The sequence below is a fragment of the Malania oleifera genome, chromosome 12 (genome assembly GCF_029873635.1).
Source record: "Malania oleifera isolate guangnan ecotype guangnan chromosome 12, ASM2987363v1, whole genome shotgun sequence".
NCBI lineage: Eukaryota > Viridiplantae > Streptophyta > Magnoliopsida > Santalales > Ximeniaceae > Malania > Malania oleifera.
Genome location: NC_080428.1, coordinates 82013212 through 82039141, shown reverse-complemented (window position 1 = coordinate 82039141; position 25930 = coordinate 82013212). Strand labels below are relative to the sequence as shown.

Sequence of the window (25930 nt, the reverse complement as noted above, 5' to 3'; positions counted from 1 at the left end):
AAATATAGTTTTTTAGGACTAATTTTTCGAAGTTTGGAACTATGGTGTAATTGAAATATCACATATATTAATCCCTAATGTATCTTTTATAAAATATTCTAAATAAAAAAAATTAATATTAGTGAACATAATTAACATGTAATTAATTTATGTCTCGAACATTATAAAACCTATGCTCAGGAGAGACTTAAATTTCATATTTCCATATTCAATGTAAGTATAACTTATTATTTTATACTGTGAAGGCACTCTATTGTACTGATTTTAACTTAAGTTTGTTTAAGACGTGAATGAACTATCTCTTTATTTTTATTGTGTAATTGCGTAGCTTCAATCTAAATACCCAAATGAGCTTGATGGGAGAGAGATTTCGCATGAAACACGAGAGACAAAATGTAATAATTAAATTTTATATAACAATATTATCTACAAAATGTAATAATTAAATATTATTTTTTGCATCAAATTATCTACATAAGCGTTGTTGTTAAAAATCGAATGATTTTTGTAAATCGTTCCTCTGTCACGACCGCCTAAAAAGAATCAATTACTCTTGCACTCTAAAGTCTCCCACAACTCTTAACTTAAGCATCAGAGTGATTCATTGGAATTTATTCCGGGTTTTCTAAGTTATTATTATTTAATTCCTTTCAAGTGGTCACAATCGAATAACGATATACAAAAGTTATTGAATTTTCAAGAGCAATAATAAGAAATATTAAACATGTTAAATCCTAAGTGTGAAGCCTATCCCTGTGACCATTTGTGAACGTCTTAAGAAAAACATTTAAAATATATAACTTCGTAATTTTTTATCTTAATTTAAAATAATTAAATATCTTAAAATAATTGTACTAGTCACGTTCACAACGTCAATGTTTGAATGCAACATCAAAGCAACTATTTTTTATTTTCTATATTTTATAATTAACCTGACGGAGCCTGTGGGTGAGTGACTTTTAAGGATAAGCCGTCCCAAATGATTTTTTGGGAACACACTTTAAAGTTTAATGGGCCACAAGCATCCGATGTGGTTTAAGGTTGAAGGATTGGCTCGCTCCACGATATATGTCAAAGGTGGGCGTTCCCCCTCGGGTGTTAATTAAAAGTTTAAATCAAAACTTTGCGAACGTTGATTAAATTCATGATTAACGTTGGTACGGTGAGCGGTGGGCCCCCGGCCACCTTGCATTTCTTGATTGGTCGAGGACTCCATGATAAACCAATACCAGAGCCATGCGGAGCGGCAAACCGGTCCAGCTCATAACGAGTTTCGTTATTTTAGGTGGAATTTGGCTGACTGGAGTTCGAATTAAGTGAATTTAAATAAAATTTAATATTATTTAATATTATATTTTATTTAAATTTAATGCAATTTCAAATTTAATGTATTTTCAAACAAGAGTTAAAGTATTTTATTTGACCTGTAATTAAGCTTCAGTTTCAATTGAGTTTGTATTGAACTTTAACATGCTTACCTAATTTTGATTATTGCTTAAATCAGTAAGCTAACAAATAGAGGTGACAAAATGGGCTAACAAGTCAGGTTCGGACGGGTTATAAATAGGTCGGGGTTAAACGAATTCGGGTTCTGATTGACTCATTTTTTAACGGGTGATTACCATGTAAACCCAAACCTATTTTAAAAAAATATAATTTATTTATTTTTAAAATGTTTAAACATTTCATATAAGATGGTATTTTTTTAATAAAAAAACACCCCATTTTATTTTTAAACTGGTCGTCCTGTGGGTGGCCCGACCCAAACCCGCATAATCCTTTTAATAAACGGGTCGAGCTCGAGTTGATCCATTTATGAACGGATCAACTACCCTTTTAATAAACGAGTCGGGTCATGTCCAGATTGGCCCATTTATAAATGGGCCAGCTTGTATTAAACCTAAACCTGGATTAAATTGGCGGGTCACAGGTCACCTGTCAGGTTTTGACCCATTTTACCACTCTTAAGTTGAGCAATCAAAATGTTCACAAACGCTTTGGTTATTTCAAAAAATTTCACTTTGATAAGCAAAAACTTATTGGATTTTTGTTAGCCGAACTTTGTGAAAGTGGGGTTCTTAATATTGCTTTAGAGTTTTTTTTTCCCCCCATTTTTGAGCCACCAAGCCAACTTATTGACGTTGGATGTCCATCTTATCACAAATTTTGGAAATGAAACATGATCTAAATAACTTCATGCCTAAATAATTCTTACTTTTATGCTAATTAAAGTTTGTTAAATATAATTCCATCTTGTAAAATTAGCTCATGAGTAAACATAATTCAAACATATTAAACGAGTCAAAATTTGAACCTATAGTCAACCGATCCATAATCCAAAACAAAAACGAGTCCATTTATGCTAAAGTTCAATTTGTTCATTAAATAAAAATAGCTCATAAAATACCCACTTGTATAGTAAACACATGTGAATGGATTATTACTAAACCAAATACCAAATTTGCTTACAAGGTTCATTTCGCAACTCTATAAAAGATGCTTATTTTTATGTATTTATGCTCGTAGTTTAATTTTATCTTCTTTTAAAATTAATTATCAAGAGGAAAACCCGTTCATCATGTGTTTCATATTTAGATATAGGTGCAAAGTCATGTTGACTAATTAGTTCCTTTATTTTTTTTTTCTTTGGTTTATTCGAAGCACACATTATACTAAAACTACATAATAGACGACAATCTATCTTCCATTTCAATGTTCTACTATCATTTTTTGGGTTTGAACTCGAAACTTCATATGTAAAAATAAAAAAAAATTAACCATTAATATTGAAGTATTTCCTAATGTACCCAATTCCTTCTATAATTTTTCAAAAAATACAAAGGAAGTGTTAATTTTCTTTAAATATGATTTTCACCTTTTTAATTAGTAAATTAATATTTTAAAAAAAGTTTTATGGACATGCAAGGCATGAATTAAAGAAAAAAATTGAACAATAGATGAGAAATCTATTTCCCATGAGAAAACACAAATATAGTAAGTGAAGTTATGAAAAATATGTATGTCACCTCTTATCTTTCACTCATTCATCTTCCACCACTTCGATTTTTTCACCCAAATAAGTTTTTTATTATTTATACTGCCCTATAAAATGACACCCTACCCATCACATTTGGAACATATATATTTGCATGCTTATATACACATTTACATGGTTGAAATAAGTAGGCATATGGAAAGAAGAGGAGAGATAAATGAAAAAGAGATATTTTGTATAAGGCCAATTTCGATATTTTGTATAAGACTAATTTCAAATCATCTTATAATTCTTCATGAGATAGTGAAATTTTTGATTTCATCCGCACGTGGTGCAGGCATAGAGTCAACCATGCAAATTTTTGTCTAATCTCTATTTATTTTTTTGCATATTTTATAATATAGGATATATTAAGACTAAATTTTTAATAGTAATGCTTGAAAACCTAAAACAAATAAAAAATTGACTAAACAAATGCTCATTCCTGTAAATGTGATTAAACTAAAAAATCAAAATAATTCAAATTAAAAAATAGCTGTGAAAAAAAATGATTTAAGTATACTACAGTATTTGATTTTTACACTTCAAAACTTCTCATTTTTTTTTTTCAAAATTTATGAAAATTGTATTTAGTTATATTTTAAATTAATGTGGTTATTTCATTTTAAGTTTATTTAAAAATCAATAAATATAAAATAAATGATTTTTATTAGATCGGTAATAATATTTTCTCAATTTTATTGTTGTACTGAATTTAAACTCCGGCCAGGAGCATTAAACTCGAGCGCGGTTCGTCATGTGGGCGGCTGTGAGGGCTCGTTCCCTTCCATCTCTTTCGTCACCTTCGAATATTCTCGTTCCCCCGCCATGGAAGCTAGGGTTTTTAGGGTTTTTGGAACGTACTCTCTATTCGACTGCTCTCGACAACAGCGGCGGTGGCGGCGGCAGCTGCAGCAGCCAGTCGAAGTTTTTGGATCTACAGGAAGTTAAGAAGGTCCTGACCGACGTCAAAGCAGACAATGTCGAAGTGATCCCAGTCCGAGGCCGTTGCGATTGGACTGATTATATGGTATTCGCCACCGGTCGATCTCCGTGGCACGTCAGAAACATCGCCGAGGCCCTGATTTACCAGGCAATTTCTTAGCTTTCCTCGCCTTACACAGTGGTGTAGTATATACTCGGGTTGGATTCTTGGGTTTTGATGTGAGAATGTGGTGAAAATTTGAACCCTATTAAGTGCAAATTGTGTTAATCCAATTCCAACACCACCCCCCCCCCCCCCCCCCCAAAATTTTATTATTATTATTTTGAAATTTTCGCTGTGAAGGAAAATGGGGCAAAGCAAAACATCAATCCATTGATTCTTGGTCAAATGGAATGTAATAAGAAGTGCTATCAAATAAAGGTTTTTCTTTTGATCATATTTTGATTGTTAATACGATATATAATTGGCATCGTGAAATATAGGTTGCTTGTTGAACCCAGAAGCCGAATATAATCATTTATTTACCGACTGCTCTATTCTCATAACAGACTAAGAAGAAACTGAGAGTAGCTGAGCAGTTATCGCTGCCCATAGATGAAGAGCAAAAAGCAGGACAATCCATCGGCATTGGTTCTGGTTTGTGCAGCTGAATTTTGAACTGATTAACACACATGCACTTATACATTCATCATTTGGTACCACAGATACAATGAGGGTGAAGAGAGAAATGGAGATAAAATCCTGACTAATATCTGATATATTACCTATGGAAAAATAATGCACTTGATAAGGCTAGCTTAATGGGCGAAAATAGAATCCTCCAAAAGTATAATTTTCCCAGATCCCTCTGCTAAGTTTCTATAATCCAGTGCTTTTTTGTTTTCCTTGAAAAATATGATTTACATATTGAGATTGGAAAGCTGTTACTTATTTTGTAAAGTGAGTTTGTAAATATATGGCCTTGATCACAATAATTAGGCATTGGAACTTTAGACTGAGCTTAAGTTGGCACATTGTTTTCTGATTTTTTTCTTCAGTTATTTGAGTCAACTACACGAGCATCTGATAATTGATAACTAAGATAATATTGACTCAAAAAAGTGTTGACTTGAAAAATAAAATAATTGAGATAATTTTGGTGATGTGGACTTTTTTTCAACTTGGGTGCTCAGTTAATTGCTGAATATTTTAAAATTAAAATGTTCTCATGTGCAAATATTTTTTCCAATGTTGTATTGTTTCAACTTGCAACTCAGTGAAATTGGTGCAGCTATTGAATAAAAATTGCAAAGTTTTAGAATGTACAACAACCACATTTGTGAAAATTTAAATAATTTGCAGTGACCAGCGTAGAACATTTTAAAAAATTCAGCGGCCATCTAAGTGGTTAACTTTAGTTTTTTCCTTTATGTTATATCCCAAACCTGCTTACTCTCCAGATGCTACTGGAAAGCTCCTTCCCATTGTTTTAGATGTTAAAACATGCTGAAATAAAGTATTGGAAGTGTTTTGTACGCACCATATAGGTGTCTGACAATGACACAGGTACCTGTTTTCTTCAAGTCACTATCTGATGTCATAGAATGTAGATATTATTTACTGCAACTGCTGGTGCAGGTGTACAAGCTCACGTTAGCACAGTTGACCAACCAAGGTTTGAAGTAGCTCAAAAAGTAGAGGCTCCTGTTGCTGTTGCCACTGAAGCCTCCAGGGACAATGGTATGTCAGTTGCATTAGCCTCAGGGAAAGCTGCTCATAAGGTCAGTTTGTTGCCCTTGCCTCTTGGTTGTATTTAGAATTTTGGGGATTAGCGGACTGCAATAATCTTTACATGTTGTTCTGTCTACAATTATGAAGAGATTTTAATATGAATAATATTTTTCTGTCTTGTAAATAACCAATACTCAATAGGGTAGCCTTACCTGCAATGTATACCCTTTAATATGTGAAGGCTTATTGTCATTGATTGCTCTGACGTAACTTTTGTGCCTTGGTTATAATAAGTGAAACAAAGCGAGTTCAACATTGCATCTTCAATTGCTTTGCGAAGTAACCTGCACAAGCAGCGGTTAACTTTAATTAAAAATATATACACACAAACCTTTGTTGAAGAAAGTAGACTTGTGAAATAGTTCTCATCAGCACCACGAGCAGTTAAGCTAAAAAATCTATGCATTTCATTCATGCTGAAAGCAATTGCTATATGATTGTTTGGAAGCTACTCATTTTGGTTTCTGATTGGATAAGCTGCCACCTGTTAGGATTGCATAATACCTGAATTAGTCAAAAGAAAGTTATAACTGGATGTTTCGCTAATGCCTCCTGTTATGAACTTGTCATGTTATGGGTGTCCCTGTTTTTTTCCCCCAAAATATTAAAAACTATCCATGCATTATTCACATCTACTAAAATAACACACCCATATTGGAGATTTGAGTAATTTTGATGAGTTTACAACTTTTTTCCAAATATTAAAAATCCTTTAAACAGGTATTTTTTGCACAGGAAGCCAAACAAATTAAAAAAAGGGAACTTACTTTTATCTGTTCATTTTTTAAACTAAGCCTTACATGGTGTGTTTGTTTTATTGGACTGTATTAGGTTGATGAGAATTTGATTGCGTAGGTTATGTGATGGAGTATTGCTTTTGGATTATTGTAGGCTATCATATTTTGTTTAAAAATTTAGATATTAGGAATTTGTTTTAAATTAGTAAAAAATATAGTTTTTTTTTGTTTTTTGAAGTTTAATTCACTTATACTATTTTGTGTATTTTAAGTAGGTTTTTTTTTTTTTAATTATTTGTTTTAGTTAGGGTTATTTTGTAATCATTTGTTTCCATGATCAAGACAATTGGCGTAATCCTATGAAACCATTTTATAGAAGTTCATTGATATCTTTCAGTTGTATTGTTGGGTGAGTATGTACTTTGTTTATATTGCATTAGTTGTCAGATTTGAGTCCAGAACTCCAGTTCAGTTCCCTCCCTCCCTCCCCTCTTTCTCTTGCAGTCCTCCCTCTCCCTGCTTCTTCTTTCTTATTCTTCTTCCTCCTCCTTTTTCTTTTTCTTCTTCTTCTTCTTCTCTCTCTCTCTCTCTATTATCTTTTGTGTTCTGTTCACTGCTCTCTGTCTTTTTGCTGCACAGCAGCCTTGTTCCTTTTCTCTTTTTATCTCTTCTTCTTCCCTCCCCCTCACTGTTTCTCTCCCTCAATTCTCTCTGTTCATATTTATTTACTGTCCTACATCATTATGACAATTATCATATCCCACATTTGGCCTCCCATTTCTAGGGGACAAGCTAAGAACATGGAGGGATTTTTTGTTGTTGTTATTGATTTTACACCTATGATACTTCTTAGACTAATATGGTCAATTGGTAGGATGGATAGCTGTAACTCATATAATGGGTTAAGGAGATCCCTTTAGCTTGTCAAATTCCTTAATTTTATTGCACCAAATATGAATTAAGCTCCCTTAGTTTACCCTAGGTTCACGGAATGAATGTCTATTGATGGGAATTGAACAATCATAATATAAGGATTTCATAGCTTACAAAATAAGATGTGTTATCATCATAAAGTAAATGAGAATGCAAAAATTTTTATGAATCCATCACATGGAATGATTATTCCCAAAATTTTGCATGGAAGTTTCTATTTCTATCCTACTCAACATTTTGATGGAAAACACAAGCTTTTGCATACAACAACAACAACAGCAACAACAAAACCAAGCCTTAGTCCCACTAGGTGGGGTCGGCTATATGAATCATTTTCCGCCAATTTATGCGATCGTGGACCATTTCTTTTGATAGATTCAAGGATATTAAATCCTTACTCACTATCTCCTCCCAAGTTATTTTAGGTCTACCCCTACCCCTTCTATTGCCCCCCATAGTAATTAGGTCACTCTTCCTCACAGGTGTACTATGTTGCCTACATTGCAAGTGTCCATACCATCTAAGTCGTCCCTCCCTTATCTTATCTTCTATAGGAGTTACACCTAACTTACCACGAATATGTTCATTCCTTAATTTATCTTTCAATATTATATCACTCTACCATCTAAGCATTCTCATCTTGGTAACTTTTACTTTTTGGATATTATGTTTCTTCGTCGCCCAACACAAGCTTTTGCATGAGTGACCTTTTTTTCTAAATTATTATGCACCTATATAAATTTTATTACGCTCATCTTATTCTATTATATTGTAACGCCCCAACTTGGGTTTGTTAGGGAGCACTGCGTCTCTCCTCCTCCAACCTGGACCAGACAACAGGGGGCGAGCCTTATCAGACTAATGACTGGCCTTACAGACTAATTTGTGTCATTTTCAGTGTGTTTTGTCCTCACTCACACACTTCTTGAGAAAAACTTCTCAGAAGGTCACCTATTACAAGATTACTCCAAGCCAAGTACGCTTAACCATGGAGTTTTTATGAGAAGGCTCCCGAAAAGAAAGATACGCCTTGTTGATATGGGTAGTAACATCAAATCTTTTTTAAGTATTTCTTCTACGGGGTATTACATTCTCCCCCACTTATAGAACGCAACGTCCTCGTTGCGAACCCACATTTCCAAACCTAAGCGATGTGAATCTCATCACACTTCTGATCACACTTTCGGCTAGGTAATTGCTCTAATACCATATTGTAACGCTCCAACCTGAGTCTGTCAGGGAGCACTGCGTCTCTCCTCCTCCACCTGGACCAGACAACAAGGGGCGAGCCTCATCGGACTAATGACTGGCCCCACAGACCAACACATGTCCTTTTCAGTGTGTTTTGTCCTCACTCACACACTTTCTGAGAAAAAACGTTCAAGAAGGTCACCCATCCCAAGATTATTCCAAGTCAAGCACGTTTCACCGTGGAGCTCTTATGGGAAGACTCCCGAAAAAGAAAGGTACACCTTGTTGATATGGGTAGTAACATCAAATCCATTTTAAGTTTTTCTTCCACGGGGTATCACATATATTCCTAGAAATAGACAGCGTGTGAACCAAACATAACCTTAGCATTAACCAAGCCACTCTAGCTTGCTAAACAAAGCCCTTGCACTTGCATGTTGGCTTATCTCCCTCCATATAAAGTTATAAACTCCTGACTGTGGAGTGGTGGGCACTAAATTACTAAATTTATTGTGATTCATTATGTGGGCGGTGCTAAGGGCTCATGCCTTTCCACCTCTTTTTTGGCACTATCGAAATCTCTTGTTCCTCAGCCATGGAATCTAGGGTTTTTGGAGTTTTTCAATCATACTCTCTGTTCGACTGCTCACTAACAACAATGGCAGCAAAAGCAGCCGAGGTATCAAGTTGATGTTTTTAGATCTACATGAGCTCCAGATGGTCCTCACTGATGTCAAAGCAGACAATGTCGAAGTGATGCTGCTCTGAGGCTGCTGCAGTTGGTTCAATTATATGGTCTTCACCACTGTGGGGTCTCCTCGACTAGTCAGAAACATTGCTGAAGCCCTAATTTACCAGGCAATTTCATTGCTTTCTTGCCTTAACCTAGTAAATACTTGTGTCTGGTTTCTTGGGTATTTGATGTGAGAATGTGGTGAAGTTTTGAACCCAATTAAGTGCTATTTATATGGATATGTCGTTTTTTATGTCATATTTGGATTGTTAATATGCTATATATGCTATCGTGAAATATCTTTTGCTTGTTGAACCCCTCAAACTCCTGAAGAATGAATTTAGTATTGATATGTCATTTTATTTTTTCATATCATATTTGGATTGTTAATATGCTATATAAGTGTATTGTGAAATATCTTTTGTTTGTTGAACCCCCAAATTCCTGAAGAATGAATTTAATTATTTATTGTAGTGATTGCTCTGTTCTTATGAACAGAAAATGCAGAAAAAGCTTAAAAAGCTGAAACAGGTGGCAGCTGGGAGATTGTTGTTGCCTAGTGTGGAAGGGCTAGAGGGAGGAAAGTGGGTTGTCATTGATTCTGGTTAGTGTAGCTGAATTTTGAACTGCTTAACCACATTGTGGTATTATACATTCATCATCCCTGGAGAGAGAAATGAAGATAAAATTCATATGAATATTTAATATATTACCTATGGAAAAATAATGTACGAGATATTGTCAGCTTAATGGGGAAAACTGCATCCTTCAGAAATATCATTTTTGTATATTCCTGTGCTAGCTTTCTATGATTCAATGCGGTTTTCTTTTTGATCTGTCTTATATGATTTGCAACATTTGTTTGGACATCTTATGATAATGTAAAAAGGCTCTTGGTCCTGATGGGTACAATAAATTTTGCAGTACTGGGCACTGTTATATCCAATTATTTTCAATGGTCATAATTTTTTTTTCCCTTGTGTTTTTTTGTTTACCCCCCCCATTTTATAGGGTCGATAATAGTTCACGCTCTTGATGAGAATGCTAGAGCTTATTACAGATTGGAAAGACTTTGGACGACTAAAATGTCTCACAATGAACTTCCCACTGAGGTAAACTTGAAATTTATTTTTATTTAGAATTTTATGCAAATGTAAATTGCAAATTGGATGTCTCAACAAATGAAGAAAAAATAATTAGATCTCATGAAGATGACATCTTAAACTCACTGGCTGCAACTGCAAGTCATCCTGACCATTTTATCATATTCATGTACATGACTTGAGCTCTAATCGAATATTTACAAGATTTTTTTAGTTGTCATTCAGCTCTTTGTAGCGTGATTTTACCTGTTCAACTCCCAAGCTAAATGCATATTTATACTGCCCCTTTAGCTATTCCTTTGTGTGGGCCAAAGAAAATAGGCCACAGAAATATCATATGGCATCTTCCCACTGGTGTTTGTGGAAGCATGTATAGTATCTTTTGCCTATCCGGTTGCAGAAACCCCAATTTGTCTGGGGGTCTTATATTACAAAAAAAATTAATTTTTCATTCATAAAATATACAAATACAAATACAAAAAAAAAAAATACAAAAAAAAAATGCATATAAAGGGGAAAAAATGAAGTAGGCCATCAGCACTCCAATCTAAAACCTGTAAAGGAAAAAAAAAGAAAAAGATGTGTTAAAAATCAGGGCGTCAATTGTGACAATCAAATTGAGTTAGATTGATGGAATTGGAAATTAATTAACAGATCAACAAATCAAAATTCAATCACAATTTAATATGATTTTTCACGAGAAGCTTTTAAATAGTGAGCTATTGGAGAGGAAGGGACAGACAACAAAGATTCAGATAATCTGTGTGGAATTTTTATGAGAGAGCTATAGCGGGGAATTCTTGGAGTAAGAATTGCACATGAAGTTCAGAGCGAAAACATTCAGATGATCAAACAGGAGTTCAGAAGTGCTGGGAAAAGTGGTGAAATTAGAGATTTTCAGAAATTCTAATCTGGGTTTCAGAATTACAGCAGAAGAACGAACTTGAAGATTGGCAGAGTTTGAAGGTCCAGGTAAGTTCTATAGTTAATTCTCTCTGTTTAATTTGTGTAGAAAATGCATTGAAATGAAAACCTGAGGTATGTTCTTATTCTGTTTTCTATTTTCTTATTTTTAATCTTGTTTCTCTGTGTTTGGTTTGAATGCACTGCAATAGTTCATTAATTTAGGTTATCCTGATTCATTTGATTCAGGGACCTCTTGAACCAATCCCAAATCAGAGTATAGGACTTAAATTAAAAAAAAAAATGTGAAAGGGAAACTTATCTTGATGGTGTTGAAAATTTGAAAATCCCCTTCCCTTTGCGAAGATTATCACCTGCAAAAAGCATAGATTAGAAAAAGAAAAAAAAGAAAAGAAAAAGGGAAGCCGAGAAGGAGGAAAAAAGGAGGAAGAAGAAGAGGAAGAAGAAGGAGAAGGAGAAGAAGAAGAAAAAGAAGAAGAAGAGTGACGAACCTGCGAAATCCGAGGGAGGCCGAGAGCCATGCGAAGCTACGGCCATGAGGTTGAGAGCCACTTGGAGGCCGAGCAAGCGAGAGGCTGAGTGAGCGAGATACTGAGCAGGCAAGAGAGCTGGGAGTGAGAGCCATGGAGTCCATGCGAGCAAGCAGGGAGCGAGAGAGAAGAGAAGGAAGATAGGAGCTGGGGAGGCCGAATGGGGAGAGGCATGCAGGGGGGGAAGAAGAGATTTTGGGGAAAAAGGGATTTAGGGTTTTCTTTTTATTTCCATTTTGTATGCTTTTATTTATTTACTTTATTTTTACCCATTATTTTATACAATATTTTAAATAGATTTTTCTTATTTTGCTTTTAAAATTAGAGAAAATAGCGAAAAAAAAAATGTTTACAAAAATAAAAAAATATTTGGAATCAAGGAAAGTATTTTGAGTTATTTTGACTTAAAATAGAAAATAAAACAAAAAATAATAAAGTAAAATCTTTAAAACCCCTAGAAAATTTTAGAAAGATATTTAAAAATAATTTTTTAGAAAATTTTACAAGGATTTTTTAAAAATTTGGGGATGTTTTCAAGTAAAGCAAAATCTTGAAAAACCCCAAAAAATTTTAGGAAGATATTTGAAAAATTTTTAGAAGCTTTTTACGAGGATTTTAAAAAAATCTAGGGATCTTTTAAAAGAATGATTTTTTATGCTTTTCTCGATTTTTTTGTGCGTTCCGATGATTTCAAAAAAGGTAAAGAGGTAATTCAGACCTCAACTTGTATCCCTAAACCCTAAACCCTAAACCCTAAGCTTTGAAGGAGGGTTTATCTAACAAGATCTCCTCATTTGGTGGTTTTATTAGACATTCCTAAAATCGCACTTTGATTTTATTTATTTGTTTATTTTAATGGAATTAATTAAAAACCATCAAAATTCAATTTAGTGATAATTCATAACTAATTAGGTACTGTTCGTAGAACAGGTGTGTAGGGGGTGCTAGTATATTCTCCTCGCATAACCGAACTCCCGATCCCGATTCTGGTAAGTAGACTAAGATTAAGTGTTCTAACCGCACCAAGATAAAAAATAGGTTAGTGGCGACTCTGTTTCAAAATTCAAAATCTATTATCCCTCGCCATTCTGGACACTTTCTCGGAGACGTTGCGACAGTTTGGTTCAAATCAAACCAAACACAAATGAATCAGGATAACCCAAATTAATGAACTATTGCAGTGCATTCTAACCAAACACAGAGAAACAAGATTAAAAATAAGAACAAACATAGAAAACAGAATAAGAACATACCTCAGGTTTTCATTTCAGTGCATTTTCTACACAAATTAAACGGAGAGAATTAACTTTAGAACTTATCTGGATCTTCATACTCCGCCAATCTTTAATAGCCCTAAAGCTTTTAAAGGTGACTATTCGGATACTTAGCCTCCAAAATACCCCTAAAGCTTTTAAAATGACTATTTGGATGCTTAACCTCCGAACTAGTCATACTATTTGGATACTTAACCTCCAAAATAGCCCTAAGCTTTGGGAAATGACTATTTAGATACTTAACCTCCAAGGTAGCTGAACTATTTGGATACTTAACCTCCAAAATAGCCCTAAGCTTTGAAAAATGACTATTCGGAGATAGCCAGACTACTTGGATACTTAACGTCCAAAATAGCCCAAAGCTTTTGAAAATGACTGTTTGGATTGGAGATTAATGCCCCAAATATCATGAAATGGACTGAACAATTTGGAAATGACTACCTGGATTTGGGATGCCCCATGCCCTTGGTAGGACGCAAACCATTCTAATTTATGAAAGATAAATGAATTAGAGGGGTGAGAATCAGAATTTCTCATGAAAACTTTTATGATGTGATGATTATGATGATGCATGATATGAGGACATCTCCTAACTCATGCCATGATTTTTACAAAATGCAAATGAATGGATGCAATGCATGAAGATGCATGAACCTCCTTCAAATATGCCAATACTGTAACGACCTGCTAAATATTTTTTTTCTTTATACTAATAAATACTATGAAATTCCACTACTCCGTTATTTTCTAATTAATATAAAACCATCAACCTAAGCAGTGAGAAGCTGAAGTCGACTATCCACAACCATATACATATACAATACAATACCAGAGTGCTAAATACTCCCAAAATAAACATACATAACTGAACTAGGGCTACACAAAATACCCCTCTTTCCCAAAACACTCACCCTATTGGCAGGGTAGCACTGTAGCCCCCTCTATCTGCGAGCCTGTTCTGCTCGCCTAGTTGGATCACCTGAAAAATATTAATTTAATGGAATGAGATGACGCTCATTAAGACGAAATATGCTATTGCTATTGTGTGGCAAGTGAGCTACATGCTTGTAAAATCTGATTTAGAAAAATACCAGAAATAACACAACTGAACAAAACTTGTATACCTGCTGCAAAATAAATCATACCTAGGTTGCTTAACATAAATTGATTGTTCTGAATATTATTTCCATAATACTGCTAATATCTATAGGCAAGACTATTTTTTGTAAAGCGAACCATACGTATGTATAATAACTGAGAAAATTCCCTGAATGGATAACTGAAAGTCATGATTTAACCCCTCATGACAGGGTTGTGTGGCCCGAAGGCGGGACCTAACCTGGTTGGCCGACCAGGGTAAGTCAATTGAACTTTGACAGTCAGATTGGCCCCCTCAACCCATATCTGATGGGGAACCTGTCCACAACATAGACACGATCGACTTCTGAATACCACCTATTATCTGAATAGGGGTTGCACTCTGAACTGAATATAGCTACAGTACCGTGCTCTGCTGCTGAATATGGTCCATCAGGGTCTAATACTATATATAAATAACTGATATTTTTAAAATATTGTTTTTACCATGATTTTGTAATAATTGAAATAACCATAACGTTATATATTCTGTGCTGAATAAACTGTAATAATTGGATATCTGAAATGTCTGCATAACTGGATAACTGAATTTTCTGATTAACTGTATAAATTGAACGTTATGGTTTTGAAATAGGTACATCATCATATTTTGAAAAATACTGTAAATTTCATGTTTCTGTACGTATACTGAAAATCATCTTATTCTGAAAATTATGGAAACCGTGTACTGGGAATAATAAACTCATGCCACACAATTGAACATTAATATTGTTAGGCTATAAAACTGCATAAATAATCTAAATAATAATTTGCTAAAAAACATATAATTTATACTGAATCAAAGCAGGTTTACTTAGCATAGCATATTTCCCTTACCTAATTCTGGCTAAAACCCCCTATTGTATCAGGTCCTACACCTGCAGGGCTTCCTACTCAACACTTTGAAAACCATATATCTCAGAACAAAATATTACTATTTCTATGTCTACTGCATTTCCTACAACTGTTGGAAAGCCAAATTTTTTTAAAAAAAGGGCCTTACCCTGAATCTGGGATGAAATCCAACTTCATCCCACCGATGATCTGCTTCGGTAGACTTAGGGAGAACTTCCCTAGGAGCATTGTGGTGGCCTTAAATCGTCGATCTGGCGGTTGATGGGGCCGAAATCGAGAGAGAGAGAAGGAGCCGTAGAGGGAGAGAAGAGAGAGAGTTCTGCTGCATTTCTGCGTAAAAATCCTTGCTTAACACTATATATACTGTGGTCTTCGTCGACGAGCCACATTATCTCGTTGACGAGTTTATGAAGAAGGTTCGTTGATGAACACCATCTCCTCGTCGACGAATTTCAGAATTTAGAAAACAGTCTCTTGGTATTTTCTCATTGACGAAGCATACTCTCGTCGATGAGACCCTATGTTATCCTCGTCGACGAATCCCCTGTATTCGTCGACGAGTCCTTGATTAAATTCCTGGGTTATTACACTCAAAGTCCTCCTTCTGTTTTTGTTTCCATTTCCTTTCCTCTTTATTATTTAAATACCATTATTTTCGGATCACTACAAATACCCTATCCATTCAACAGACAAGACTTTGATATTTAGCTCAGGCTTATCTCCATTTCCCTCACCAATTTTAATCTGGAAAGAAACTCATGCTTTATCAATGGTGCCGCAATATTCTTGAGCAAAAGATATCAATCACATTATTAAATGTGAATGCCTTATAACTTGACATGTCATTTGCCTCAGTTTACTTGTGACTGATCATGTTCATCTTGAGATTTGAAAATATTGTTCAGGATTTTCTCAATAAATACTTTCTTGGAACTGTATTCTTAATGTTTTAAAATCAATTTGAAATTTCAATGGATAAATATGCAATCGATTACCACAATGCAATGCTCAAACCTGTTTTGTTTTTACTTGATTTTCTGTGCTTGTTTAACAGGGAACAAATCTACCAATACTTTGATGCTGGTGTAATTTTGCTGCTAACTTAGAGAATCACATCAATAGGCAAACCCCACTACTTTTTTTTTTTCCCTTTTCCCCTTTAACATAATTCCTCCACTGCATCACCACTTAAGGATACCTTCTTGATTTGTATTCCATGACTCATTTCAAACCTTCTATCTTGAATTATAATTAATGTCTCATTAGGTATTTTTGATCAATATTCCAATCTCCGGGTGTATTTTAAGACATGAGACAAAATGTAGGCTAAGGATTTAAGTTTCAACAAGAACAAGGAAACTTAAGGCTCAAAACCCTTCCCTAAAATGACACTCATGCCCCTAGTGTTAACAAAGGTTTGACCGAACTTGCTCTTTGAACAAGCTACCTACATACCTTGTTAGGATTAGGTCATAACATAGTTCAAACTCTAAATGAGCTTGACAATTTATTTGAAGTACTGACACATGCCAATCTGGCCAGGATTTTCTTTTTTGGACCGTAATTTAGGTTGAGAGTATTGGCTAAGGAAGAAAATGATTTAATAAGACTCAAAATTATCATCATTTTTTTTTTCAAAGGTAACATTGGTCAAGGATCACCTATGAAGTATGCTCCTTATTTTCCTTCATTTTTCTTTCTTCTTTATTTTTTACTACATCTTTTGCTTTTCCTTTGTGAAGGAAGTTTAGCTCACTTTTTATTTGGGATCTATTTGGGACTAATCCTTTTGAAACTACCCCAATGTGGGGTGTGATTCTTTGACGAGTTATTCAAGAAAAAAAAATTTATAGGCTCAAAAGGGCTAACTCTTCTTTGAATTTTCTTTTGGGTAGCAGAAAAATGGCCTGCCATCCTTTTGGCAATAGCCATTACCTTAAATGAATTGTCAAACAATAGGAAACTCAAACTCAGGCTTTTAGGTAAACTGACTTTAGGAAAAAGTTGGTTTAAAACTCAGGCTCAAAGGGTTAACAAATGGTAATCAATGTCTGGTTTTTTTAGGAATACTGGTTGACCAAAGATGGCCACCCCTCATTTGATCGGAATGCAATCACTATACCCTTAAGGCACAAATTATAATCTTGATAAAGAATTGAGAAATTTTGTTCATTAATTTCATCATGGCACATAATACATCAAGCAAAGTATGATGGAGTTTGACAAGTCATCTTCATCCACTTCTCCTGATAAAACTCCTCATAATTTGAAATTCATTTCCCACAAGGCTCCTTGTCAAAATCTTCCTCTAGAGTAGTTTATCTTTTAAAACTACCAAGGACACATTATTGAAGTGGGGTCCTTACTAAGCTCTAGTCTTGAGGCTTTTTTTTTTTTTTTTTCATTTTTTTCATTTCTTTTCATCATTTTTTTTTTTTTGGGTCAACTTCTTTTTGTATCGACAAAATCATTTCCTATATCTCTGCACAAAACACAAGCAAAAACAAACAGAATTTGGTAAAAGGTGACGATCAAAGGAGGATGTGTTGAGATGAGACTGAAATGTATTTTTATTTCATTCAAATTCAAAATAATTTAAACACAAAGAATGTAGTCCTTTAATTGACAAGAATGAAGAACTTTATTGATTCCATCTTCACTAGGTACTCAAGCACATGTCCAGTTTTTCACATTCACTTTTGCATCATGCTGATTCTCATTTGAAATTGACTACCAGTCAATCGTTCAACCCAAAGGCATCTATTACATTCCCATTGTGATTAGGCAACGAGTTCTCATGTATACTAAGCTCATCTGTGTCAAATGCCAACCAACCTGCATCTCTTAAAGCTTGTACTTTGTGCTTAAAAGACCAGCATTTGTTTATTGAGTACCCAATGACATTAGCATGATATTCACATTGAGAATTTGGTTCGTACCATCTTGGGAATGGAGGATGTATTGGCATTCTCGATATAGGCGTAACTAATTGCCTTTCAACCAATTGTGGAAATAATTCTGCGTAGGTCATTGGAATTGGTTGAATTTCAATTTGTTCTTTTTCCTAGATTTTTTTGTCCCAAAGTTGGTGGAGGACCAGAGGAAATCAAATGCGGTCGTGTACTTGCCGTGCTATACTTGGCTCAAACGTACTATCCTTATTTTCCGTTCTTTCTTCCTGGTATGAAGGACTTTGTATTATATGGGTCTCTTCTTCTTTATTTTTCCTGACCCATTTTGAAAAATTTTGTCCTACCCCTGTATACTTTACTTTTCCCCTCTTGACTGCTTCTTCAATCCATTTTCTTGTGGTCACCACATTTGCAAAATTCTAGGGAGTGTTTCTGATAAGATGGCCAAAATATGACTTTTTGAGAGTGTTGACAAATAAAGAAACTGCTTCTCTTTCCTCAACCGGAGGATAAATTTGTGCCGACATTTCTCTCCATCGATAAGCATATTCTCTAAATGATTCACTTGTCTTATTTTTGATATTCTGTAAAGTCCATCTGTCTGGAGCTATATCACGCTTATATTGGGTAACAAAAGCATGAACTAAATCCTTCCATGTTTGAATCTTTGCTCGGTCCAGCTGAATATACCATCTTATAGCTGTCCCAGTCAAATTGTCTTGGAAACAGTGAATGAGCAGCTTATCATTGTCAAAATGCGTAGCCATTTTCTAGCAATACATCCTTAAATGAGCTAACGGACATTTGGGCCCACTAAACTTCTCAAAATCTGAGACTTCATTAGGCACCAAACCAAGATCAAAGGCATCTTCCGAATTAAACATGTTTGCTCCCTCCATAGCTTGCAAACGTTTTTCCAATTTTTTTCATTCATTTCTGAACTAAGGGTCTGCTTTGTAGTCGTTTCCTCAACTATCTCTCCTCCTTGAACATTAGGATTGATGATTGGCGGTACTTGAGCATTTCCCCTCAATTGAAATTTTGGGACCGCTACCATTGGAATAAATAGGTGCGAGCTTAGTTCTGAGCCAATTGACAAATTCATCGGTTGAGATGAAGGAAGTTCACTAATAGGTGTAAATCCTGGTGTAAATGGAGACTTACTTTCAACTGCAAGTTCTGGAGCTTGCACAGTTTTTTCCTTTTGCTTATAGTGGTATCTCTATTACCTTACTCATCTGATCCTTAATCTCCCAAACATCTTGACAGATCTTTTCATAACTTTCCTCAAGAGCTCTCATGTGGCTTTTTAAATGCTTCCTCATGATTCTAGCCCTTTGCCTGGCATTATAAGGAGGTAGAGAGATCATGTTCTGGTTAATGTTGATACCTTTGAACTTTGTTTGGCTGATTCTTTCTGCAAATGGCCCTCTTTTTAATGAGTATATGCATGAATGTGCACACAAATGCCCAAATATGTACATAAATGCATGAATATGTACACAAATGCATGAATATGTATGCAACTTAGACAACCACTTTTCTAGAATTTTTGGAAAAACCCAATCACCTAATGAAAATTCCCAATTCAACCTGACTCTCAATTTAAAACACAGGTTGTCCTCCCCAACTTGTAGGTAAGTTTATTTTCCTCTACTGATTCCAAAGAATTGCCCCACTTGCTAAGTATTTTGCTTCTGATAAATTTTTCAGTTAGGAATTCTTTCATGCAGCCATACTTTTCCTTTTAACCATACCATTCCTGTCAAGGCAAGACTGGGCCACAAACCCCCATCAGAAAAGTGGAAACTTTTTAAGAGCACAATGGTTGGAGATGGGAAGGATTAATTCGCTGAATGTACTGACTTGACCAAATTGCCCCTCAGGTTCTTCCTTAATCTTCTCAATTCCCTTAATTCAACTACCTTTCTGATGATTCCGTTGGATTCCAAAACATTGCTAAACCTCTATTTCTTCATCATTGTATACCACTACTAAGTTGCCCATAGAGTGACTCGAGGTTTTTCCAGAATTTTGGCTTAGTATGTATACCTAATGTGGATGCAACATGTGAGACACCATACAAAGGAATTCAATTAAATACAACAAAGAATAAACTAAATCATTTGAAGAAGGATGAAATTCCTGTCCCAACCTTAGGTGAATGTATTTCCTACAGGTTTTTACCATGACTCTATCCTAAGGGAGGAAGCTAGAGTTAAAATATGTGTGGTTCATGCTCTATTCCTTATCAACAATAGGTTCCCAGCACGTCCTCTATCCTCACCCAATAGGTATGGACAAAGTTTGATGGCGATCGGCATGGGTTGCTCATGTCTTTTGCAGATGTTCGACACGTGGACGACCTCCGGAAGTCCATATTTCCTTCACCGACATGTTAACACAAGGAGACCTTCGGATGCCCTTTTGTTTGTTGCTACGCAGGAATTCATGGAGTATCTAGAAGACGTTTTTAGTGTGAGAAAGTCCCGAATTGAGATGCCAAAGCAAATCGAGATCAAGACCCCTTGTGGGCCCCACATGGCTGGGCCTCCACTTTGACTTATTTTGTATTATTGCAAGATAACTTAGCTTGCAAGGTCTTTAATGTGTCTTGTAAGTTGTGTGCTTTGTGAATTGTGTTTAGTATTATGATGTTAGAATTAGTGAGTATTTATTTTACTAAAAGTTTGTGAGTGTTGAGAGTTGTGTGTCTCCCATGCTTACATGGGAATTGTAGGTGTGTCTGGTTTTTGTCCTCCATGCCAGCTTAAGTAGTTATTGCTATGTTTTCCCCCGTCCCCATGTTAGCTTATTTATATGGTCATTGTAAGTCTTGAAAAAGCAGACAGCTAAGTATTGTTATTGAAATTAAAGACTTTGTCTTTGTAAGCTTGTTAAGCTTGTTCCGATCCTTGTGATTGAGTGGCGAGAGGCTACGTTTGTTCTCCCTGGAGATCAGGTGGTGTGAGACCACTAGTTATCCAACAACTCCATTCATAGCTCATTTTCACGACCTCCATCCATCACCCACACGACCACCACCATGTTACTTCCCCACGGCCAACAAACCATCATTTATTTGCTGCATATACATCCATATATCAAAGCGTACACAAAGGATTTCAAGAGCTAGTCTAATTTGTGAAGAATATCATCAAGATATCCTTCATAGTTAGTGGTAATTTCAGTTTTTGCTTGGACCATTACAAGTGCACAATAGTTCCAATTGCAACTCAAGGCTTGGGTAAGAAATTTCAAGGTGTGTTTTGAATTTGTGTGAATTGAACTGAGCCATCCAACGATTTATTTGGGTAAGATTGTTCCTTTATTTAACCCTTGAATGACTTGAGAACCCTTGTTCGAAGCCATATAAGCCTTGGATAAGAAATATCCTTGAATCCTTGCATTTTTATTCAAACCCGTATCAGGTCAGGTGACTATCTTGATGGTCAGTCGACTAACCTGCTGCTGACTCTCGGTATTTTGTCAGAACTCTCAGACAGTCGCCTGAAGTTCTTACATCAGTCGACTATCCCAACACTGCCACTCCAGAATTCAATTTCTATTCAAGCGACTGTAGTCACCCAGAATCTGAAGTTTTCATATTATTCACATTGTTTGAGTCCTTGCTTAATCTTATGTCAACCTTTGCTTGAGACTATGAACTTTCATGTTTTCAAGAGCACATCTGAGCTATTAGAGTTCATTATTGATACTTGCTAGCTTTAAATCAACCCTGGGAATATTGTTGTGCTAATCATAGAACTTTTATTCTTGAAATAGCATCTTTTTCGCGTTTAACTTGATTCCTTTGTGAAAGAATCAATTGAGACTTATTTCTGAACAGCGTCATACACCTTTTCAAAATCCTAGAACATGTGAAATATGACATGCTTTGTTGTGTTTATATTGATTAATTGAATTCTTACTTTAAAGTCTCTAGTGTGTGTATGCTTGCTTGTGAGGGTTGAAAACCATAGGACATAGGTCGACCATCCTCGTCCTATATCAAAGTTCATAATGAGCTGAGTGATTCGCGCGCTCCCAAGGACCTTGTCCCATAAGAGCTAATGTTACTATGTTCCTTTCTATTCTTAAAAGGTAAAGCTTGGGTCGAATGCTGGTGAAAATGTGTGTGCTCACATAAATTTTAAAAGCCTATCCCCTTAACCCCCAACATCCATTCCATACATATAAGTGTTAATTATATATAAGCAGTATATTCACAAAATCAAAATATTCACACAAAAAAACACAACAATTCATACTTATAGAAAAAACATCATAGAATAACCAAAAGACCATTAAATTCCTATTTAGGATAATTCAAAACTAATTGATGGCTTGACACTCTGTATCCCTAGCGGAGTTGCCAAACTGTCGCAACGTCCCGGAGAAGGGTTTGGAATGGTGAGGGATAATTGATTTTGAATTTTGAAATGGAGTCGCCACTAACCTAATCTTTACTTTGGGTGCGGTTAGAACACCTAAGTCCATTTTACCAGAGTCGGGATCGGGAGTTTGGTTATGGAAGGGAAAGGTACTAACACCCCCTACACACCCGTTCTACAAATGGTACCTAATTAGTTATGAATTATCCCTAAATTCAATTTTGATGGTCTTTAATTAATTCCTATAAAACAAAAAAATATAAACAAATAAAATAAAATCAAAGTGCAATTTTAGGAATGTCTAATAAGATTTCCAAATGAGGGGATCTTGTTAATTAAACCTCCCCTCAGAGCTGATATATTTGAGGTCTTGAATTACCTCTTTACCTTTTTTGAAATTATCGGGACGCACAAAATCAAGAAAATCATAAAAAATAATCATTTTTGAAAACATCCCCAGATTTTCAAAAATATTTATAAAATTTTCTAAAAATTATTTTCAAATATCTTTTTAAAATTTTCTAGGGTTTTTAAAGATTTATTTAAAAATATTCCCAGATTTAATCTTTAAAAACCCCAAAAAATTTTAAGAAAAGTATTTAAAAATTTTTAGGATATTTTTACAAAGTTTTTAAAGAAAAAATTTGGGAATATTTTTAAGTAAAATCTTTAAAAACCCCAAAAAATTTTAGAAAGACATTTGAAATAATTTTTGGAAATTTTTACAAAGATTTTAAGAAAAATCTGGGGATATTTTCAAGTAATTTTTTTTATTAAAAAAAACCCTAGAAAATTTAGAAAGATATTTGAAAATAATTTTTAGAAAATTTTATAAAGATTTTTGAAAATCTGAGGATGTTTTAAAAAATGATTGTTTTTTTATGATTTTCTTGATTTTTGTGCGTCCCGATGATTTCAAAAAAGGTAAAGAGATAATTCAAGACCTCACCTGTATCAGCTCTGAGGGGAGGTTAATCTAACAATATTCTCTCATTTGGAGGTCTTATTAGACATTCTTAAAATCGTACTTTGATTTTATTATAGGAATTAATTAAAGACCATCGAAATTTAATTTAGGGATAATTAATAACTAATTAGGCACCATTCGTAAAACAGGTGTGTAGGGGGTGCTAGTATCTTTCCCTCGCATAGCCGAATTCCCGATCCCAATTTTGATAAAGTAGACTAAGATTAGGTGTTCTAACCGTACCCAAAGTAAAGATTAGGTTAGTGGGGACTCCATTTCAAAATCTATTATCCCTCGCCATTCTGGACCCTTCCTCCGGGACGTTGCGATAGCGGTGACACCATTTTAAGTTGCTAGAATTAGGGAATATTAGTGAACTTATCAATCTCTTGGCCTTTTATCTTGTGAAGGGAGTTCCTTATTTTTCTTGTTTAAGTGTCTTTACCTCATGTTTGGGAGCTTGAACTTCTGAGTTCAGATGGATAAAAATTCAAATCACACAAATACAAATCAAAACCTTGAAACCCATGCCCTCCAAACACACGTGCAGTTAAATTTATGTTGGAGCTAGATACAGGCGCATCAAAATAGGACATGGTATGGCCCAGTGTAATAGGCTCACCCAACCCTATGCTAAAGTGGGGTTCTGAGCCTCACCATCCTCCCTAAAATATCCTATCAAAAAAAAAAAATAATGACGGTCAAAGGTTCTGACTGCTGAGGGTCCATGGAAGATTTTGGGGGCCTTTGGCCCTAAGCACCGAGTCCTTGCAAGCTTTCATGTTTTATTTTTATTTTTAATTCTTGATTGATGAGATGAGATCAAAATTTCTTAGGGTCATAGGAAGGTTTTGTTGGAAGAACTATTTCTTATACACTCATACAGACATTGATAAGATTCAGATGAGCAAATTTTTTCCTTCCTAATTCATTTTCTCGCATACCTTCATTGTATGCCAGAATTTATTTATTTATTATTTTAAATTGAAGTTGTGTTGAAACATGTTTTTTGCCAAATTTTATTTTCTCATCTTGCTTTTTTTTTTTTGTAAAAAAAAAAAGTTGCATGGAAACATGTTTCAGAGTTGTCTTCCGGCATCTGATTTGTCAACAGGGCCAACCATCACTTTTTGATTTGTTTCCACCAAACAATTTTAAGCACAAACCATGTTGGTAATGGAAGTGAAAGAGAGCTGAGTTATTTATTTAATTTTTTGGTTCCCAAGGATTTAAGAGAAGTTATGCCGCAGAATTTCTGAGATGTGGGTTGTTACGATATGATTCTGTTCTAATATGAAGAAATAATAACAGCCGAGGCTGGATAGTCTTCTCAGAGATTCTTTGAAGTTGCGTTTGGGTGCATGGATTTTGAATTTTGAATTAGAATTTTGGTGAATTTAGATAATTTCAATACAATTTTGTATCACATCTTATCTAAATGCAATATAAATTTAAATTCAATCCCTCTCTAAACATAGTTAGTGAATCTTGAAGTTCAAATTCGTAGACGAGTTCTTCCATCATACCATTTTTTTTCCCCTTCCCATTATGCTTTCAATGCAAACTGCCTTTCTGAAAAATGAGCAACGTTGGCGCTTTTGATACCAATATCTCTGGTTTTGTTTGTCAACTGAATGGAAATCAAACTCATCAAATGAATTATTATTTTGGGAAAAAAAAGAAGCCAATTTGTTTTTGAGATCTACGATGTGCTGCTTTTGATACTAGTTAGTAGCACAATCAATCCGTGTTTTCCTTTAGCATTTAACTCTTTGTTTTTGGTTTTCATGTAATCAGGAATTGGGAAAAGCTTTTGTCAAGGTGCGTCCCAAGAACAACTCCAAAAAACGGCCGCAAACACCTGCATGATTGTCTGATCTTTCAGCTGGCGAGATGAAATCCTTAACACTCCAGATTGGTTACAGAGTCAATATTTGTGATTGGAGTTTGTGGCTTTGTGCAGCAGTTCTGTGATGTTTAGTGATTTGGATTGCCCCATGAAGTTCTTTTGATAAAAATCTTCTTGTAATGTTCGAGGAAGCAAGTCATGACAACATTGATTTTTTTTTTTTTTTTGGCTTAATGCCCAAGCTTATTAATTGTTAGATCTCAAGTAAGATAATAGTTGGAGTTGAAGGAACGAACTAAGTTGTTCATGAGTGGTTTGGAAGTTCTGCTTGATAAGAGCTCGTTTATATTTGCTTATTATGCAAACGAATAATTTTCAAATTCAATTTTATGGCTCGTTTGACAAATGAGCGGAGCTTGAACATGAATGGGTTTGACTTGTTTTGGCATGTGATTAGCTTGATTATAAGCTTAGTTTGGACTTATTAAATAGGTTTGTGAGCTAGTTTCATAAGGTTGAATTAGCTCTAGATAAATTGTAAGGACTACTTTTGCATATGATTATTTAGATTAAAATGCTTGAGGCCAATAGGTTAGTTTGATGGGGTAAAAAAAATTTAAAATAATATTAGTATGAGATAC

The 25930-nt window shown here is 34.9% G+C and overlaps 1 protein-coding gene across 2 annotated transcripts; it reads left to right on the top strand.

Moving 5' to 3' along the window:
• Nucleotides 1–3728: 3728 nt before the first annotated feature.
• Nucleotides 3729–25712, top strand: LOC131144705 (protein Iojap-related, mitochondrial). Of its 2 annotated transcripts, none has more exons than XM_058093527.1 (6): nt 3729–4127; nt 4529–4616; nt 5598–5740; nt 9843–9948; nt 10356–10456; nt 25238–25712. In XM_058093527.1, the coding sequence occupies exons 1-6, from the start codon at nt 3792–3794 to the stop codon at nt 25307–25309; spliced, it is 846 nt and encodes a 281-aa protein (XP_057949510.1). In that variant the 5' UTR covers nt 3729–3791; the 3' UTR covers nt 25310–25712. The 2 variants fall into 2 exon arrangements, with proteins under 2 accessions (XP_057949510.1, XP_057949511.1); XM_058093528.1 differs by lacking the exon at nt 25238–25712 and adding an exon at nt 11163–11407 and having other exon boundaries at nt 3770–4127.
• The last annotated feature ends 218 nt before the right edge of the window (nt 25713–25930 follow it).

Bases quoted from the DNA above. Each gene is read 5' to 3' on its own strand.
- LOC131144705 (XM_058093527.1), top strand. From the start codon at position 3,792: ATGTGGGCGGCTGTGAGGGCTCGTTCCCTTCCATCTCTTTCGTCACCT. The intron at 5,741-9,842 runs GTCAGTTTGTTG...TCTTATGAACAG, and splicing joins CAGGGAAAGCTGCTCATAAG to AAAATGCAGAAAAAGCTTAA. The intron at 9,949-10,355 runs GTTAGTGTAGCT...CCCATTTTATAG, and splicing joins GTGGGTTGTCATTGATTCTG to GGTCGATAATAGTTCACGCT.